This window comes from Panthera tigris, chromosome B4 (assembly GCF_018350195.1).
Source record: "Panthera tigris isolate Pti1 chromosome B4, P.tigris_Pti1_mat1.1, whole genome shotgun sequence".
NCBI classification, from domain to species: Eukaryota; Metazoa; Chordata; class Mammalia; order Carnivora; family Felidae; genus Panthera; species Panthera tigris.
In genome coordinates, this window is record NC_056666.1 from 65,798,224 (window position 1) to 65,818,401 (window position 20,178).

Genomic DNA, 20,178 nt, shown 5'->3' on the forward strand with positions numbered 1-20,178 from the left:
AAGCACTTTAGGGGCAAAAGCCATGAAAAGAAAGATGGAAGACAGACTGAGAAGATTCAAAAAAGGGTCACTGAGATACCTAAGATGGAAGAAAAGCAAAGGACATAAGGAAGGAATAGGCAGGAAAAACACAGAAGGAATCAAATGAGAAAAGACAGTACACAAAAATGGTTAAGAAAAATTCATGGGGAGAGAGGCACCTGGGTGGCTCAGTCGGTTAAGCCTCTGACTTCAGCTCAGGTCATGATCTCACAGTTTGTGAGTTCGAGCCCCGTGTCGGGCTCTGTGCTGACAGCTCAGAGCCTGGAGCCTGCTTCAGATTCTGCGTCTCCCTTTTTCTCTACCCCTCCCCAGATCACACTATGTCTCTCTCTCCCCAAAATATGTAATTTTGCCCTCAAAATTACATATACAGTTGACCCTTGAATAATTCAGAGGTTAGAGGCATTAACCAACCACACAGTCAAAAATCTGCATGTAACTTTTGACTCCTCCAAAACTGAACTACTAATAATAGTCTACTGTTGATCAGAAGCCTTACCGATAATATAAACAATAAACACATATTTTGTATGTGTATTATATTCTGTGTTCTTGGAATAAAGTAAGCTAGAGAAAAGAAAACATTATTTGAAAAAATCATAAGGAAGAGAAAATGCATTTACAGTACTGTAGTATATCAAAAAAAAAAAAAAAAAATCTGGGGCACCTGGGTGGCTCAATCGGTTGAGCATCTGACTTTGGCTCAGGTCATGATCTCATGATTCGTGATTTTGAGCCCCACATGGAGCTCACTGCTGTCAGTGCAGAGCCTGCTTCTGATCCTCTGTCCCCTCCCTCTGCCCCTCCCCCACTTACTCTCACAACTCACTCTATCTCAAAAAAAAAAATAAAAACATTGAAAAAACAGTCCACGTTTAAGTGGACCTGTGGAATTTAAACCCATTTTGTACAAAAGTCAACTGTCCTGTTTAGAAACAGGAATCCACCTCCCTTCATAACACATTATTAAAAATCTACAAAGGGACCTTCTCTTCTTGTATCATATTCTTATATATATCAAGTCTTTGGTATGGTGGTAGAGACAGATAGATATCTAGATAGATGATATCTAGATACATGGATGGATAGGTAGATAGAGCAACCGCCTGACTACCTTCAAACTAACATGCCCAACAATTTATTAACTTTTTGGTCTTTTTGTTTATGGTTAAATCAGAACTTCTGTTATGTTCATAGTATAACCAGCCATAATAATTAAATATGTTGATAACCTTTGCTCTTAAGAAAGTGACTTACTTTATTGATCTATATTTATTGCTACATAAATACATATATCTATATTTATAGATCTCTCTCTCTCTCTCTCTCTCTCTCTCTATATATATATATATATGTATATACACCAAATAGGATTATATATACCTTTTACTAAAAAAGCAGCTATTCCAAGGGGACATTGTTATCTAATTATGAATACAGTTTAAGTTACTAAATAAATGTGACAGCAAGAAAATAAGAATTTATAATCATAGGTTGTTAAGGATCTTTATTAATGCTTCTGTTAAAACTAAGTTTTACCCTATCTTATAAAATGAGGCTCAAACACAGTAAGCAACCGACAATTTTTGAAATAGCTTCATATTCAAATAAACGTTAAAAATAAAGCTAAAATCTTTGCAGTTAAAAAGAGAGACTTACACATAAAAAGTTAGGAGTAAAAGCATTTTTACTCATTCAAAAGTCATCAAAACAAAGCATAAATATACATAATGCACTAGCATATATGCTTTAAAATATATATTTGAATATAGATGGTGACTTAGTTTGCTGTGTGTAATAAAATGGAAAGTTTTCTGAAATGAGATTCACCAAATTTTAGCAACAGTTTTTTTTTTTTTTTTTTAATTTTTTTTTAATGTTTGTTTATTTCTGAGACAGAGAGAGACAGGGCATGAGTAGGGAAGGAGCAGAGAGAGAGGGAGACACAGAATCCGAAGCAGGCTCCAGGCTCTGAGCTGTCAGCACAGAGCCTGACATGGGGCTTGAACTCACAGACCGCGAGATCATGACCTGAGCCGAAGTCAGACGCTCAACTGACTGAGCCATCCAGGTGCCCCTTAGCAACAGTTTTTAAATGACTTGAGACTTTTTTGATTAATTGTACTCTTTTCTTAATATTTACATTTTATTTAATGAATAAATTACTACCATTTTTTACACACATAATTAATTTTCATAATATAACTCATGTGTGAGGGACTGAGATTCTCTAATTATACAATTAATGTTTATAAATAAAGAAAACTAGTAACAAAAATAGAAAGTTCAGAAAATAAGTAGTTCAGACAGGAGGAGAGATAACACTCTTTTGACTAAAAAATTTTGAACCATTCTTTAGTCTTTTTCTACCTTTGAAATGACTGGCAAATAACTATTTTCTTCGTTGTCCCATATTTTTCACATGGATAAAAGTACATCGGCATTTTTACCACCAAGATAGAAGTGAAGTACGAAAAACGTGATAATATGACACCCTAACAGCATCGCCAACAGTTGCTCATTTGTATCCACAAGAATCTCACAACGAGCAAAGCATCATTTGATATTGCTCAGTAGCAATATTTTAAGTAGCAAATATTCTATTTTTATGTAACATTTTATATACTTGTTTTAGAACATTAACATGGGTAATTTCATTTGTAAGTGTAGCAGTAGTCACAGGTTTTTATCTTTCTGTTCCCTTCATTTTTAATCTGTGAAATAATATTTTCCCTTTAGCTAATACTTTGCACGCAGTTCAGGAAAACAAAAAAAGGAACACTATACAATAAGATTAATAATAACAATAACAGCTAACATTTATGTTTTATGTATTAAGCAAGCTTCCATTGTTTTGTGTAGTAACTCACTCAGTACTGTCAACAACCCTGTGAAGCAGCTGTGATTCTTAGCCCATTTTACAGATGAGGAAACTGAGTTGCATATGGGTTAAAAACCTTGCCTATGGTCTCATAGCTATTAAGTAGCAAAGCCATGATTTAAACTTGGGCAATAGAACCTTAGCCCATAATTTTACCACTAAACTTGCCCACAGATACTGACAGTACAATATGAATCACAACAGAAAAAATTAGATATATTTAATGATAGAATCATACATATTAAATCATATTTTGCAACCCATGGATAAATTTTCAAGCCATGTAGAAACCAATCTAATCATGACTGCCAAAAGAATTCAAACTACAAAAATGTAATGACAAATGTTATTGCATGTTAGGTAAATATTATTGGGAAAAAATCCCAAACCCTGCAGTGTAAAAAGCAACCCATAAAATCCAAATCCTTCTCAAAAAAGATGGTTTTTCAATTTTATAACCCAAAACCTTAGTTTTAGCATTTTAGATTTCCACAAAAATATAACTCTTTCATACTATTAAGGCAATATTATAAGTGTAGGGAAAGTACAGGAGAAATGTTTCTTTGAAGCTGAAAAATCATTCATTTTAAACATCACACAAAACATATAAAATGCTTGTAAAATTACACATTGTTATTGAGATGCAAAAATCAAATCAATTTTTAAAATACCAAAATATGTTACTGTTTATCAATTTACTGAGCTTCTCTGAGAAAAAATAATCATTCAAATATCATTCTTACTATAGAGTCAAAAAGCATAAAAGATAAATCTACCTGCCATCTTCATTACTTCGATAAAATACAAGAAAAGGGTCTGACTTTCCAAAAAAGTCCTTCTTGTCCAATTTGTTCGCACAAAATTGCATCAGAACAGCATCCTACAAACAAAATTAATAAAATATCTCAAAACCTGGGTTATAAATAACTAGAAACTGCAGATCACAAGTAAGACTTGACAAGAAAATGAATTTACCATTTTAATGCAAATGGCCAAGTGTGCAAGAATCCCGGACAACATAAATTACTTTTCAAAGGATTGTGAGACTAAAAAACTGACTCTGCAAGTTTTTGTTCTAGTCAGAGAACTAATACTTTTTTATAACTTCTAACATTTCTCCCTGGAAAAGTGATATTAAGTATGACTCTAGATATTCAATATTATAATACAAGATCTCCATTCACACCTTCAGTTATTCAAGTACACATTTTTAGAACATAACTTTTTTAATTTCTCAGGAAATAATTACTTATCATCTACTGCATATCTGCCATGGATTAGGTGTTAAGATATTTTAGATCACTAAATGAGGTACAAGACAGATCCAGACTGACCACATAGTTGTCTACCTAGGGGGAAAAAGGGTTCCTTTTTAATTATACGTAAGTGTATTACAATGTCTTAATAATAATTCCTATTATATTGGGCTTCAAGAAAAGTAAAGCACTTTCATGTTTCTCTGTAGTTTAATTACACACTTGTATGTTAATTATTAAGCCAAACCAGTAGTTGTTATCAGTGTATATATTTAAGCACTCATAAGCTACATGGTTTAGCTTAAAAGTAAACAAGCTGGAGTATCATACATTAAGGAAGTTAAACATTGTTCAATTATGTAGGAGAAGTACCTTTGAAAGGTAGAAATCAATAATTTAAAAATAAAAATCAGTATTTTGATTTGGTTTTTTAACTGAAAAGAGATGCTAACAATTTTGAAAAGACATAGAGTGTCAAAGTAATTCAGATTCAACCAAGAGGTTGCAGTTTTAAATACTATTTGGTATTAACTATGACTACAAAGGCACACTCTTATTCACCACTTTTTTATTTTGCAGAGTCCAGCAATTATTTATTAAAATCTACGTAGGGGTGTCTAGGTGGCTCAGTCAGTCAAGCTTCCAACTCTTGATTTCGCCTCTGGTCATGTTCTCAAGGTTGTGAGATACGGCACTAAGTTGGGCTCCATGCTGGATGCGGAGCTGGCTTAGGATTCTCTCTCTCCCTCTCCTTGTGCCCTTCCCCTGCTCACTCTCCCTCAAAAAAATAAAAAAGAAATAAACATCCACCTAAAATTCCCATTACTTCAGCATTTAAAGGAACACTATACAAGAGATGATGCTATGTCTCTTTTTCATTCATTCATTCATTCATTCACCTAGCAAACACTTCTCAAGTACTCAGACTAGAATCCGGGAACAGAGAGATGAATAAGACATATTTCTGCTCTTTTAGAAGTTTATAGCTCTAGATTTCTGGTCTTCAAAGCATTGGTATAGTGTCATTTTACTTTGGAATTTAGCACCGATGCAGTAACTTCTGCCAGAGGAACACTCGTAACAGAGGAACACTCATAGCAGAGGTCACTGCTGAACAGGCATAATAACCAATATGTATTTTAAAGAAAATTAAAAGAACAAAGGCAAGAATATGGGCACCACTAACACTTCAAACCTCTCAGCCATGATCACCTTTCAAATCTGAGGTTGAAAGAGCAAAAAACTCTTTACTATTCTTTAAGGAAGCAGTGAGAAAACCATCTTGATGATCTCTAGTTTTCTAGGAACAAGGGACAGGATATTGTTCTTGCTACAGGAAAAAAAAATACACACACACACACACACACACACACACACACACATTCTTTCAAAGTGCCTGGACCAAAACATAAACCACCAAAAAAAAATTCTGATATACTCAAAATGCATAATAGATTAGTGAAATGTACATACTTCAAATTGCGAATAAATCTTCACAGAGATTAAATATTAATGAAACAACTTTTCATCACTGGTAAATGTAATATCAAGTTGTAGTTTTTCAAATTATATTCCTTAAGATTTGCAAAAAAAATAATTGATTAAAAAACACTGGGGTGCCTGGATGGCTCAGTTGGTTAACCATCCAACTTCGGCTCAGGTCATGATCTCCCAGTTCGTGAATTCAAGACCCGGATTGGGTTCTCAGCTGTCAGCACAAAGCCGGCTTCAGATCCTCCGTCCCCCAATCTCTCTGCCCCTCTCCCATTTGCATGCACATGTATACTCTCTTCTCAAAAATAAATAAACATTTAAAAAAGAAACCTTAAAAAATAAAATAAAAAATAAAGATTGTTTTCAGTGTACTAAATTGTATAAACTTGGGGGAAATATGTTTTGCAATTACCCAAGTTAGTAATTTAGCAGGGATTCCATCTGCATCTAGCACAAAAGAAAACTAATTTCTGGGAGGAAAAGACAAGCATTTACTTATTTTTAGAAATATATAAGCATCGTTGCAAAGTTGTGTTTTTTAAATCTCTTGTGCTTTATGCCACCTGAGAGAATTTTAAGGTTTGTCTTCAATGCTTCACTCCAGTAAAATAAGCTTCCTGTGGAAGAAATCCACTCGAATATGCCACAGGCACTTTTAACTCATTCAAATCTAACTTGCTCCTTCTGCAATCTTCCCAGCTCAATTAGTGGTTAGTCATCCACTCAGAGTGCTCAAGGAAGCTGCCCTTGACTCCTTCCTTTTCCTGACCCTTTATCCAAACCATCAAGTCACACCATTCCACCTCTAAAAGATTTCTCAAATCTTCAGTCTGGCTACACTGGCCTCCCCTTAGTCTGAGCCAATCTCCTCTTGCCTGGGACATGCACAGTGGCATTTATTCCTTTCTCCCCCTCCTACTCTTGCAACTTTCCAACCCATGTTCCATTCAGTAGACGCCATGGTGTTCCCCAAACATAAAAGAAATAATATTGTTCATAGTTTAAAATGCTTCAAGGCTTTCTCTTGTATTGAAGATAAACACAGAAATTTAACATGGTCTACAAAGCCCAGCCCTAAATGGGCTCTGAGCAGCCTTCTCCACCTTCATCCCCCAAAGTTTTGTCTCCATCATCTCCCACTCCTAGCCCTTTGCCACCACACACCTGACACACTTCCTTCCCTCCTCACAATTTTATGCAAGTTGTGCGTTTCAGTGGAATTCTTTCATTTAACTGGCAAACCATTCCTTAGGGTTAAGCTTAAATGTCATTTTCTCAAAGAAGCCTGCAGTGATCCCCTCTCCAATATAAATTAGATTCTCCATTGTACTCTCTCACATTGGATCACTTGTATACATCATGACATATTTACCTGCATAGTCATCCGACTGTCTGTCTGTCTTTCCCACAAACTACTTGTTCATTAAAGACAAGGACAGGGGTTGTTTGTTGTTGTTTTTTCTCACCATTGTGCTCTAAGCATCCATTCCAGAGACTAGCATATTGTGTGTTTTGTAAATATTGTGGAATCAATCAATTAACCAGAATGAAAAACATTATTTGTGGATAATTTCAAGCTACTTTTAAAGCACTGAGTGAACAACTCTATCAAATTATGCAAATTGATGCAAAATCGCATTATTTCTGGAGCACCTGGGTGGCTCAGTCAGTTGAGCATCTTTTAATTCTTGATTTCGGCTCAGGTCATGATCTCTCAGTTTGTGAAATCGAACCCCTCATCGGGCTCTGCACTGACAGTGAGGAGTCTGCTTGGGATTCTCTCTCTCCGTCTCTTTCTGACCCTCTCCAGCTCTCTCTTTCTCTCTCTCAAAATATATTAAAAAATAATTATAATTTAAAAAATTGCATTAATTCTTATGCTGGCATTTGATAGATATATTACAAAAGTTGCATTTTGAAATAATGTAATACTAGGTTGAGATAATTAAAATTATCACACTAAGGGGCGTCTGGATGGCTCAGTTGGGTAAGCATATGACTCTTAATTTAGGCTCAGGTTATGTTCTCATGGTCCATGAAATCGAGCCCTGCACTGGGCTCTGAGCTGATAGTGCGGAGCCTGCTTGGGATTCTGTCTCCCTCTCTCTCTGCTCCTCCCCCACTTGCACTGTCTCTCTCTCCCTCAAAATAAATAAATAAATTAAAAAAAAAATACCACAGTAAAAATAAAAATTTGTACAAATTTATAATTTACACATCGTTCAAATGCTGCCCCTTTTTTATTCTGCCAAGTAACTATCTGGGGAAGATATCAAGACATCTAGCATTTTACAAATGCAGAAATTAAAGCTCCAAGAACTAAACTCGCCCAACTGAATATTGAAAGAGGCAAGACTGAAATCTAGGGGCCCTGATTCCAAAGTTATGCCCAAGTAAATAACTAACAATGTGTTTTAAAGAAAAAAAAACACCAATTTGTAGGATGTCAAATGTGAAATAGTTATTTCATTCAAATTTCTGTGATAATGCTTGGTATTCTCAAGGTACCCTTAAATGTACGTTTAACAGGCACTGTCTCTTCTGAAGTAACTATGAACGTTGTTTTGAATATATTTGCTTCTTCTACTATATGAGCATAGTAATATTATTTCAAGGTTTATACACCTCAATGATGCTGATTATCAATAAGGCTGTAGGTAAGACTGAGAACACACCATACGTAAGTCAAGTTAAATCTAGATTCTAAGCAATGTTTTTAAAATATTAGATCTATAATTGTTAAGTATAATAAATATGTGTTTACTTATTGGAAGATAATTCCAGATATTCTAAAGGCTTTAGTAGCAGAAAGAGTGGTAAATGCCTCTAGATGACTAAGTAACAGATTCTACTTCATTTGCATGTAAGCTTTCCTGTTCCTTTCTGCTCTTCCAAGGAAAACAATAGAATTTAAAGTGGAAGGTATTTAAGAGGCAACCTGGCCATACTCAATCTATGCCCTTGGTATATTGGTTCTATTTTGAAATAGAACTAATAATCATGTGTTCACTGGCATAACACTAAATCACCTTAACACCAAGATTTTGGCAAAATAGCATGTTAATGTCAACACAAAGAACATGTATCGTATTGACCTTGAACTTCACTTTCTCTTTCTTCCCTCACTGTACAAAATACATATATACACGTATATAAATTTAGAGACAAGAAGTATAAATGATCATTAGATGATATAATTTTAAGAAATCATTGTGTCATTTTAACAAAGAATAAGATGGTAAGTAATATTTCTGCAATTAAAGTGTTATACTTTTTGTGATGCATTTTTAGTATACATAAAATGTTTTCATGTATGTTATACTTTCAGATTTAATGTCACGATAGTCAATTATGAGAACTGGGAGAATTTTTAAAAATATTCTAGTGACTTGGTTCACATCTGGCTTCCCCCCCACTTGCAAATATGGAAAATAAATCAGAAGAGTCAAGTGATTTCATAAGATAAAACACAAATCCAGAACTCAACTTAGTTTGGTCTTTAACAGCATTGTACTGGGCATTTAGGCTCTGGGCATTTTAGACATGAAAAACAGATCTAAGCAGTCAGATATACCCCAAAAAGAGTGAAGGAAGAAGAGGAGGGTCTCACTTTAAATGCACTTTAACTACTTAAATTCTAATATTTCTTGTTTAATCAGCTCCACAACACTATTACTAACCTTCCCTTTTGTTATCTCACTGGCCACTCCCCACCCCACCAAAATTTCAGTTTCCATCATTTGCTGGCAGGATTCTGACCATATTGTCTTAGAAATATATTATGCATATAAAGCCATAGTAATTATCTTTAAAGACAACCTCTAGAGATTAAAGTTACATAATCAGATAATAATTACACACTCAGATAATAAATAGTAGTTCTCTCTATGAAAACTGCAGCCAGTCTAAGCATTAAGTTTTTAGTATTCTTTGGGAACTTCTGTTCCTAAAATTATGAAGCAAAAGTTGAAAATAAAAAACCCCAGAGGTTTAATCCAGGACAATCTTCTTTCTTCCCCTCCCAGAAACAACAATTCCCAGGGATCCTCTGGGCCACATTAAATAGTCTATATTGACTTCAGATTCAGAGAGCTATCATTAGTTCCAGTGTGGAGTGTCAAAGACATCACCTCATTTCTTGATGACAGTAAAATCACTGAACATGAGTCAATGGCTATATCAGCAAATCACAACTAAAAATAGCAGTTTTCTAAAAATACTGACTGTGCAGTCTATATCATCATATTCCTAGTTGGAATAGTAGCTGGTCCTTTCTTCAAACGTGAGCTTCCCAAGCTAACAAAAGATGGGAGCTTATATAAATTCTAAATTAATTCAATTAGAATTATGGACAAACAAGTATGTTATGCAAAAGGACTAAAGGCAAACGAATAGAAACACTCCTTGAAAATCACACAGAAGGCTTTAAAATTTTTACAAGGACTGAACTGATTGGTACAACTGATAATTTCTAATAGTAATGCCCCTCCCCCATTAATGACACTGACATTAGGTTTTATTTTAATAATTTCTATTTCTTAAAAGACTGTTACAATAACTGATATCCTTTTTGGACTATAAATGTAGTCTCTCTGGTTAAAGTGCTAAGTATCTAAAATGATGTCTTACAGACCACAGAATTATATAACATAGTCTAAATTATAAAATTACTCAAGAATTAATCATTTAAGTATAGTTTCAAAAATATTTTTCAGAAGTATAGGAAATATTTTTTAAACCAAAGAAATATTTACTTACCCTGCAACAGTTTAATTCCTCTGCTGTAAGTATAATTGTACCACATTTCTTCCCTGGAATTCCTCTAAAACAACAAAAATATATTTATATAGATTAATAATTTATGTTAATTTTATATCATAAACTAATATTATGTTTTATTTTTATGGAACCAAATAAAGAGCATCCTACTAAGAAATGAGCTCTTTCTTAACAAAATGTAGTCCTAGTTTCCACCTTGAGTTTATCCTATATATCCACATTTCCTAATGAAGCTAAACATATCAGACATCTGCCCAAGAATCATCAACAGTTTCATATTGTCTACCATATGTAATATATAACATAATATCTATAATGTAATAAAACTTCCTCCCATGGGTTCTAAAATTTCTACTATGTGATTAAAACCTATTCCTCACCTTGGTTTTCAATATTTCTTTCCCCTTTCATCAACATAGTTATTTCTTGGTGTTCATTTCCTCTTTATGGCCATTCCCATGCCCTGATACACCTCATCATGCTAACTGCTTCCTATTTCACCTCAAACCTTCCATATCCCTAGAAGAAGTTCCATTTGTCCCAGGAAACTTCATCCCGTCGACCTCACACAAAGTTCGGCCTTCTCCACAATCCCATGGCACTTGAAGTAACACAAGTTTAGCATTTAATTATTCCTAACTTGTTACCATCACATATTTTTCCCTGTCTTTTCTCAAGTAGATTATCACATCCATAAGAGTAAAGTTCATGACATAGACCTCTTGTGAAGCAATAGAGTTAAATGTCTACACATAGCAGGTGCTCCATATACACTGAAAATATGTAATACATAAGCAAAATTAAGCAAAGTCAAACTCACACACATTTTTCTTTGTACATGTATCTGGTATATTTATGCTCACATAGATTCCAGCTGACACAAAAGTGCACTAGGAAAATGCAAGGTGTGTGTATGGTTCCCTGCGTTACATGAGGGAATACAGAGACAAGTCCATAAGAATCCCCCAAAGAGTAATCCTAATGCTCTCATAGTATACTTCATGGTTCTTTTGTCCCATCACAAATCATAGTTCAGACTCTTCTGTTATTCCTGGGACCTACAAGTTGTGGAATTGCAGCCCAACAAGGGTATCTGTCCTCAAGAATATAATTCATATCTGATAATCTATATCAGCATGGATGCAACAAATACATAATCCCCTGTTCTCCATGTGTAAAGGGACTTGGCTCTTAGCCTAACTGGGAAGAAGGCAAAATAAATAAATAAATAAATAAAAAGGCTGAGTTGTAAATTTAACAGTGTAAATTATACATATTCTAAAACTCCTCTATCCTTTCTTCCTTTCTACTGTAATATTTTCCTCTGGAGAGTACCACTTGGTTTTGAACTAAAAATGTCATCTCATAGCTTGTGCAGTAAACCGCCTATCACATTTTGTTTTCTTTATATCTTTCCTCCCCATTAGGTTAACTACATGTCAGGATCTTCCATTTTCTCCAAGTCTTTATGACTAAAAGATCAATTAATTTATTCTTGCACATCTTTCCTTGGAATATTACATACATCTTTTTTAGCATCCTTCCAGCAACCTTAATCGGTTAATTTTTGTAATCTAGCTGTACCTTTTTTCCTCCTATCTGTCAATTTCCAGGTTTACATTTTACATGTTATGACAAACTAAACACCCTGACTGAACATGTACCTGAAAAGACTGTAAAATGCTGAATAAAATTTGCCACAAAGTCTTTATAAATGCTCTAGTAACCTGGCAAAAACAGTAAGGACCAATCAGAGCCTGAAGAAGAAAAACCAGAAAGACAAGCAGAGGTGACCCTGTAGAGCTTGATCTTGGGCTTCTTTTTCATGACGCCTTAGGACATAAAAATAAGAGACCAAAAAAAGCGGGGGAGGGAAAGACTCACAAGGTGGAGAATTCAATAAATGACTAATACCAACATAGAGCTTGGATCACAATTACTACACTGCCTGATTGTAGCATGAATTAGATACAAACATTCACTTGGGAGAGACCTAAAAAGTAAATCCCTGCCTTAAAACCTGATGACGAATAAAAGAGAAAAAAAAAAAGTCTCCTAATCATTCATACCTCAAACAGTCTTGTTAGTTTTTCACTACCTGGTAGTTATAAAAAACTCTAACCAAGAATTCTGTTTGGTTGAAGTGATCATAGGTAACTGGTAAATGGAAAACATCTCTGCAGAGTTTGCCTTCTAACTACATCTCGAAAGATTCTCACATTAAAAATTTTTAAATACATATGAGTTCATTTCAAAGTATCACAAAAAAACTAAAGGAAAACTGTACCATGTATTAGGGTCTCTAGAAACAACAGGCTACAGCATCAAATACAGACTTAGAATACTGGAAATATTATGAATAATTTACAAAATGTAAGCGTGTATAATACACCTAAAATTTAAAGAAAGATATGGAAATATGAGTAACTAGCAAAGGATAATAAAAATACTTGAGAATATTTGGAGAAAAAATAAGGAACTTCTGGAAATAATAGAAAAAGAAAACTCAGTGAACGGATTTAACCACAGATTAGACACAGCAGAAGAATTAGTGAACTGAAAGACAGATGTAAAATAATTATCCACAATGCAGTACAGAGAGGCAGACTATACTGGAAACTATTATAAAGAGGTTTACAGACATGGAGAACCAGATAAAAGTTTTAATATACATATCATCAGAGGTTCAGAAGGAGAAGAAGGAATAGAGAAGATGTAATATTTGACGAGAGAATGGCTGGGAAACTCCAAGAAGTGATGTAAAAAATCAATTTCCAGACTCAAAAGGCTGAACGAATTCCAAGCAGCATAAATAAAAGTAAATTTATACCTATACACATAAGAGGACCATAGCAAAAGAGCAGAGATGAAGGGCACATGTTCAAATGAGCCAGAGAGAAAAGACAGATTGCCTACAGGGACGGGAATTTCAGAAAGAACACTGAAGGTGAGAGACAAGTGAAAATGTCTTCAGTGTTTGAAAAAAGTAACTATCCCCCTAGGAATGTATACAGTGCACATCCCTTTTAAGAACAAGCATGACCCACAAATAATTTTAAACAAGTAAGCACTGAGGATTTATAGCCAAAGATCCTTGCTTGAGGCCTTTCTAAAGGACTTCAAACTACAGGAGAATGATCACAGATGGGAAGTCTGCAATGAGAGAAGAAACAATAAAGGAAGTGGTAAAATATAAATAAATCTTAATAAATATTGAATATAAGACAAGAATCAAAATGTTAAAAACTACATAACAATACAAATGATAGGATTAATTAGGAGAGTGAGAATTTAAGTTAAATTTTCTGATGTTCTTTGTTCAAGAAGAAAGGACAAGATGCTTTGAAGTGAATAGAATTTGATAAATTAAGCATGTATGTTTACTTTTTTTTAATGTTTTTATTTATTTTTGAGACAGAGAGAGACAGAGCATGAGCAGGGGAGGGGCAGAGAGAGGGGGAGACACAGAATCCGAAGCAGGCTCCAGGCTCTGAGCTGTCAGCACAGAGCCCAACGTGGGGCTCGAACTCACGGAGTGTAAGATCATGACCTGAGCCAAAGTCGGACGCTCAACCGACTGAGCCACCCAGGCACCCCTAAGCATATGTTTTAAAACTTCTGCAAAACTACAGTCTTTAAAGGACTTTATAACCTAAAGTTTAGAATAGGAAAATTGTAAACTAGTGTTTTAAAAATACAACCGACTCAAAAGAAACTAAAGAAACAAAGGGTAGAGCAGATAGAAAGCAGTAAGAAAGTAATGGAAATAAATCCAGGGCAACAGTCACTAAGCCATTTGATAATGAAACAAATGGTCCAGATTAAAATCATATTGTCACTTTGTATAAAAAACATAAAATTCAGGGGCACCTGGGTGGCTCAGTCGGTTAAATGACCGACTTCGGTTCAGGTCATGATCTCACTGCTCATGAGTTCCAGCCCCGCATCGGGTGCTGTGCTGACAGCTCACAGCCTGGAGCCTGCTTCAGATTCTGTGTCTCCCTCTCTCTCTGCCCCTCCCCTGCTTGTGCTCTGTCTCTCTCAAAAATAAACAAACATTAAAATTTTTAATTTTATTTTTTATTTTTTAAAATTTACATGCAAATTAGTTAGCATATAGTGTAACAATGATTTCAGGAGTAGATTCCTTAATGCCCCTTACCCATTTAGCCCATCCCTCACTCCCACAGTAACCCTTAGTTTGTTCTCCATATTTATGAGTCTCTTCTGTCTTGTCCCCCTCCATTTTTATATTATTTTTGTTTCCCTTCCCTTATGTTCATCTGTTTTGTCTCTTAAAGTCCTCATATGAGTGAAGTCATATGGTTTTTGTCTTTCTCTGACTAATTTCACTAGGCATAATACCCTCCAGTTCCATCCACATAGTTGCAAATGGCAAGATTTCATTCTTTTTGATTGCCGAGTAATACTCCATTATACATATATATACCACATTTTCTTTGTCCATTCATCCATCTATGAACGTTTGGGCTCTTTCAATACTTTGGCTATAGTTGATAGTGCTGCTGTAAACATGGGGGGTGCATGTGTCCCTCTGAAACAGCAAACCTGTACATCGTGGATAAATGCCTAGTAGTGCACAAACATTAATTTTTTTTAAAAAAACTTAAAAAACATAAAGTTCATCTATAAGCTATTTACTACAGATATCAAAATTTAAGAATTTAGAAAGTTCAAAAGAACAGAATGTAAAGATATGCTTAGGCGAAAAAAAACCAAACCCAATGAAAATCAGTGGACCTACATTAATACTAAACATATAGATTTTAAATTTTAAAATATTGCTACAAATAGTTCTTATGTAATTAACAAAAGTTTCAATTAATTAGAAAGATATAAAAATCTCAATACTTTATGCATCTAACAGTATAGCTCCAAAACATATGAAAAACTCATCATACTATACAAGAGTATGTGTACCTTACAGTGACCATTTTAATCTGGCAAACATGACTTTGCCCAGTGATTACAGTTAACATCACCAGCAATAAGTCATGTTGATATCATGTACTGCTGATATGATCTAACGAGGGTACCTCACCTTTGTGAACTTCCCCTCCAAACCTACAACGAGAAAAATGTTAGACAATCCCAAATTGAGGGGCATTCTACAAAATATCTGCTAATACTCCTCAAAACTGTCAAGGGCATCAAAACATGGAAAGAGTAAGAAATTGTCACAAAACAGAAGATACTGGGAGACAGGATAACTAAATGCAATGTGGTATCCTAACCTGAACTGTAAAACAGAAAAAAGGACATTAGCTGAAAAAGGACATTAATGGAAGAAACAAGTGTGAAATTCAAATAAAGTCTGGAGTTAGTTAACTGTCATGTATCAATGTTGGTTTACTAGTTATGACAAATGTCCATTGGTAATTAAGATGTTAGTGTTAGGAGAAACTGGGTGAAGAATGTATAAGAACTCCTTGTACTGTTTTTGTAACTTTTCTATAAATCTACAGCTATTTTAAAATAAAAAGATTAAAAACAATGTGACGAAAGAAAAGACAGGTTGAGGAACTATTCCAGGTTGAAAGAGACTAAAATCAGGACAACTAAATACAATGTATGATTCTTGACTAAATTTTAGACTGGGGAAAAATCGCTTTAATGGATATTACTGGGATAATTGTTGAAATTTTAATATGGAGTATGGATTACATATCATTGTATCACTGTGAAATTTCCTGATTTTGATCATCAACTCCCTATTAAGAAATACACACTCAAGAATTTTAAGAAAGGGGGCACAGTGTCTCCAACAATGCCTCCAACTTACTACTAGAACTAGAATATCAAAGAGGGGGATAAGAAGAAAGAAGGTGGAGGAGAAAATGATAAAAGCACTTTGGACAAAGTTAATGTCTGTTATTCTGGGTAAAGGGCATCCAGAAGTTTCTGGTACTATTCTAGTCAATTTTCTGTATAACTGAAATTATATCAAAATAGAAAGTTATTCAAAAAAGTCTATTTTGAAAAGTTTCCCATACTACTATTCTTCTATTATATTTTACAACACATAATAATAATAATAATAATAATAATAATAATAGTAATAATAATAGAACTCATCCCCAAGACAGCTGAAGAGACATGTCAAGAGAATTATTAAAGATGAAATAATCCTTTCCAAAATTGACATATGACACATAAATGGTCTCTTGAGAGACTGGGTGGTTTGTTTTTGTTTAGTTTGATTTTGCTTTTTGTTGATTGTTGCCATCAGGGTTGTTTGTTTGTTTGTTTTAGTTTTCTAACTATAACATTTTTCCATATCTCTTACTACTTCTCCATTACCTCTAGCAGGTATGCCTTAGTTCATACCTTTACTCTTTTGCTTGGATTACTGTAGTTTTAATGTTCCTAACTGGTCTCAGGCTGGTACTCCTTTAATGTATCCTCTCCATGGATGTCAGATTGATTTGATCATGAATTCTAACCATGAAGCCTTCCATCTTCCAGTGGCTCTACATAGATCCTACAATAATTCCAAACTGATTAATTAGGACATAATATCCTTCATAAAATACATTCACTGTAAAATATCTAATTTCATCTTTTCTGCCATTTTTGAACAGAGCCATGCTTTTTGTTCCTTGAATCCATAACAGATGTCTCCTTCCCCCCTGCTTCACCCAGAATACTCATCCTACCAACCACTCAAGGCCCCTTTTTCATTTCGGTGATTTCCACTCATTCTCAAAATTTTGCTTTAATTTATGAAACATTTACTAAAATTGATCACACACTATGTCATAGAATATTTACTAAACTATATCACATTTATTGACCAAAAAAATTTGAGTTAGAAATTAATGACAAATGCAATTTTTAAGACATTTCTGAAAACTCATTATTAAAAGAAGGAATAGCAGACAGGAAAGAATACTCAGAATTGCACAATAACAAAAATAAGACCTGTGAGATTCTACTAGTTTAGTATTTTGCATGCAAAAAAATAAACAAAATAGTATTAAACAAAAATGCAGCAGTGTATTAATAAAAGATAATACAATACCAACACATAATAGTAAGAAAGTTTAACACTCCACTTTTCAATAATAGATAGGACAACTGGACCAATGTTTAGTAAAGAAATAGAGGACGTGGACAACATCACAGACCAACTGGACCTAATGGACATAAAGATCACACTCCAACACAACAGAACATACTTCTTCTCAAGTTCACATGGAATATTCTCCAGAAGAGACTATATATTAGGTACAGAACAAGTCTTAACAAATTCAAGCAGCTTGAAATTATACAAAGTATGCTTTCCAATGACAAAGGAATGAAGTTAGAAATCAATAGTGGAAGGAAAATTGGAAACTACACAAATATGTAGAAATAAAACAACACATTCTTAAACACCAATGGTTCAGAGAGAAAGTTACAAAGGAAATCAGAAAATACCTTGGGGGCACCTGGGTGACTCAGTTGGTTAAGCATCCGACTTGGCTCAGGTCATGATCTCACAATTTGTGGGTTTGAGGTCTGCATCAGGCTCTATGCTGACAGCTCAGAGCCTGGAGCCTGCTTCAGATTCTGTGTCTCCCCCTCTGTGTGCCCCTCCCCCACTCACACTCTGTCTCTCAAAAATAAATAAACATTAAAGAAAAAAAATTTTAAAGAGAAAATATCTTGAAACAATGAAAATAAAAATACAACAAACTAAAATAAAATATATGGGATGCAATGAAAGAAGTGCCAAGAGGGAAGTTTATAACTGTAAATGCATATATTAAAAAAAAAAAAAGACTACAAATCAGGGCTGCATGCATGTCTCAGTCGGTTAAGCATCCAACTCTTGATTTCAGCTCACATCATCTCATGGTTGTGAGATTGAACCCTGCATCAGTCTCCATGCTGTGCATGGAGCCTGCTTGAGATTCTCTCTCTCCCTCTGTCCCTCCCCTGCTCTTGCTCTCTCTCAAAAAAAATTTTTTTAATAAAATAAATTTTTACAAAGACTACAAATGAACAACCAAGCTTTATACCTCAAAGAACTAGAAAAACAAAACAAAGTAATCTCAAAACTAGCAGAAGTAAGGAAATATAAAGATTAGATCAGAGATTTAAAAATGGATGATAGAAAAACAACACACACACACAAATAAAACTAAAAGTTGTGTTTTTGTAAAGTTCAACAAAATTGACAAACCTTTAGATGGACTAAGAAAAAGAGAGACAATACTAAAATAAAAAAAAAATGGAAGAGGGAACATTACAACCAATACCACAGATATAAAAAGGATTATGAGAGAATATCATGAACAATTACAGACCAGCATATTGGATAACATAGAAGAAATGGATAAATTCCAAGAAGCACAGAATCTAACAATTGTATCATGAAGAAATAGGAAATATGAACAGATAAGTAACTAGTAGGGGGACTGAATCAGTAATCAAACACCTATTAACAAAGAAAAGTCCAGGATAAAATGGCTTCACTAGAGAATTTTCCCAAACACTTAAAGAATTGACATCAATTTTCCTAAAATTCTTCCAATAAACTGAACAGTAGGGAGTATTTCCAAGTTCATTCTAACAGGCCAGTATTACCCTGATACCAAAGCCAAAGACATTATAAGAAAAAGACTAGAATCCCCCATAAATATTGATGCAAAAATCCAAAAGAAAATACTAGCAAACTGATTTCAACAGCACATTAAAAGGATTATACACAATGGCCAGGTGGAATTTGTCCCTGGAATCCAAGGATGGCTCAACATATCCAAGTCAGTTTAATATATCATATTAACAGAATGAAGGACAAAATCCATATGATCATCAATCCCAATTGATGCAAAAAAGCATTTGACAAGATTCAACACCATTTCATGATAAAAACACTTAGCAAACTAGGGATGGAATGACACATCTCGACATAATAACAGCCATATTTGAAAAATCCACAGGTAATCTCATACTCAATGGAGAAAGACTGAAAACTTTTCCTCTAAAGTCATGAAGAAAACAAGATGTCCACCCTTGCCACTTCTATTCAACATCATAATGGAAGTGCTATCCAGAGCAATTAGGTATGAAAAAGAAATAAAGACATCCAAATTGAAAAGGAAGAAGTGAAGGTTATGTCATATAAGTTATATGTGGAAAACCTTAAAGATTCCACAGTAAAAAATACTGTTAGAACTAATAAATTCAACAAAGCTGTAGGATACAAGATCAACATAAAAACCAATTATGTTTCTATATATTAATAGTGAACAAACCAAAAAGGAAATTAAGAAAATAATTCAATTTACAATAGTACCAAAAATAATAAAATACTTAGGAATAACCTGAGAAGGTGAAAGACTCTCACACTAGAAGCTATGAAATATTACTGGAAGAAATTAAAGAAGACACAGATAAATGGAAAGACATCCTGTGTTCATGATTTTAAGATAACACTGTCAAGATGTCCATACCACCCAACACAATCTACAGATTTAACATAATCCGTATCAAAATCCCAGTGTTATTTTATTTTTTTTTTACAGAAAAAAAGTAGAGGGGCATCTGGGTGGCTCAGTCGGTTGAGTGTCCGACTTCGGCTCAGGTCACGATCTCACGGTTCGTGGGGTCAAGCCCCACATCGGGCTCTGTGCTGACAGCTCAGAGCCTGGAGCCTGCTTCAGATTCTGTGTCTCCCTCTCTCTGCCCCTACCCCATTCGCTCTCTCCCCCTCTCTCT

At 34.4% G+C, this 20,178-nt stretch overlaps 1 protein-coding gene across 1 annotated transcript in view; it reads right to left on the reverse strand.

Annotated features, from left to right (window-relative positions):
- The window catches only part of CPNE8 (copine 8), a 226,106-nt gene that overhangs the window by 110,088 nt on the left and 95,840 nt on the right, over positions 1-20,178 (reverse strand). Inside the window, exons 7-8 of the mRNA XM_007090800.3 lie at positions 10,432-10,495; positions 3,700-3,803 (exon numbers count right to left, since the gene is read on the reverse strand). Coding sequence (XP_007090862.1) covers positions 3,700-3,803; positions 10,432-10,495 — 168 coding nt within the window. The remainder of the gene's footprint in view (positions 1-3,699; positions 3,804-10,431; positions 10,496-20,178) is intronic.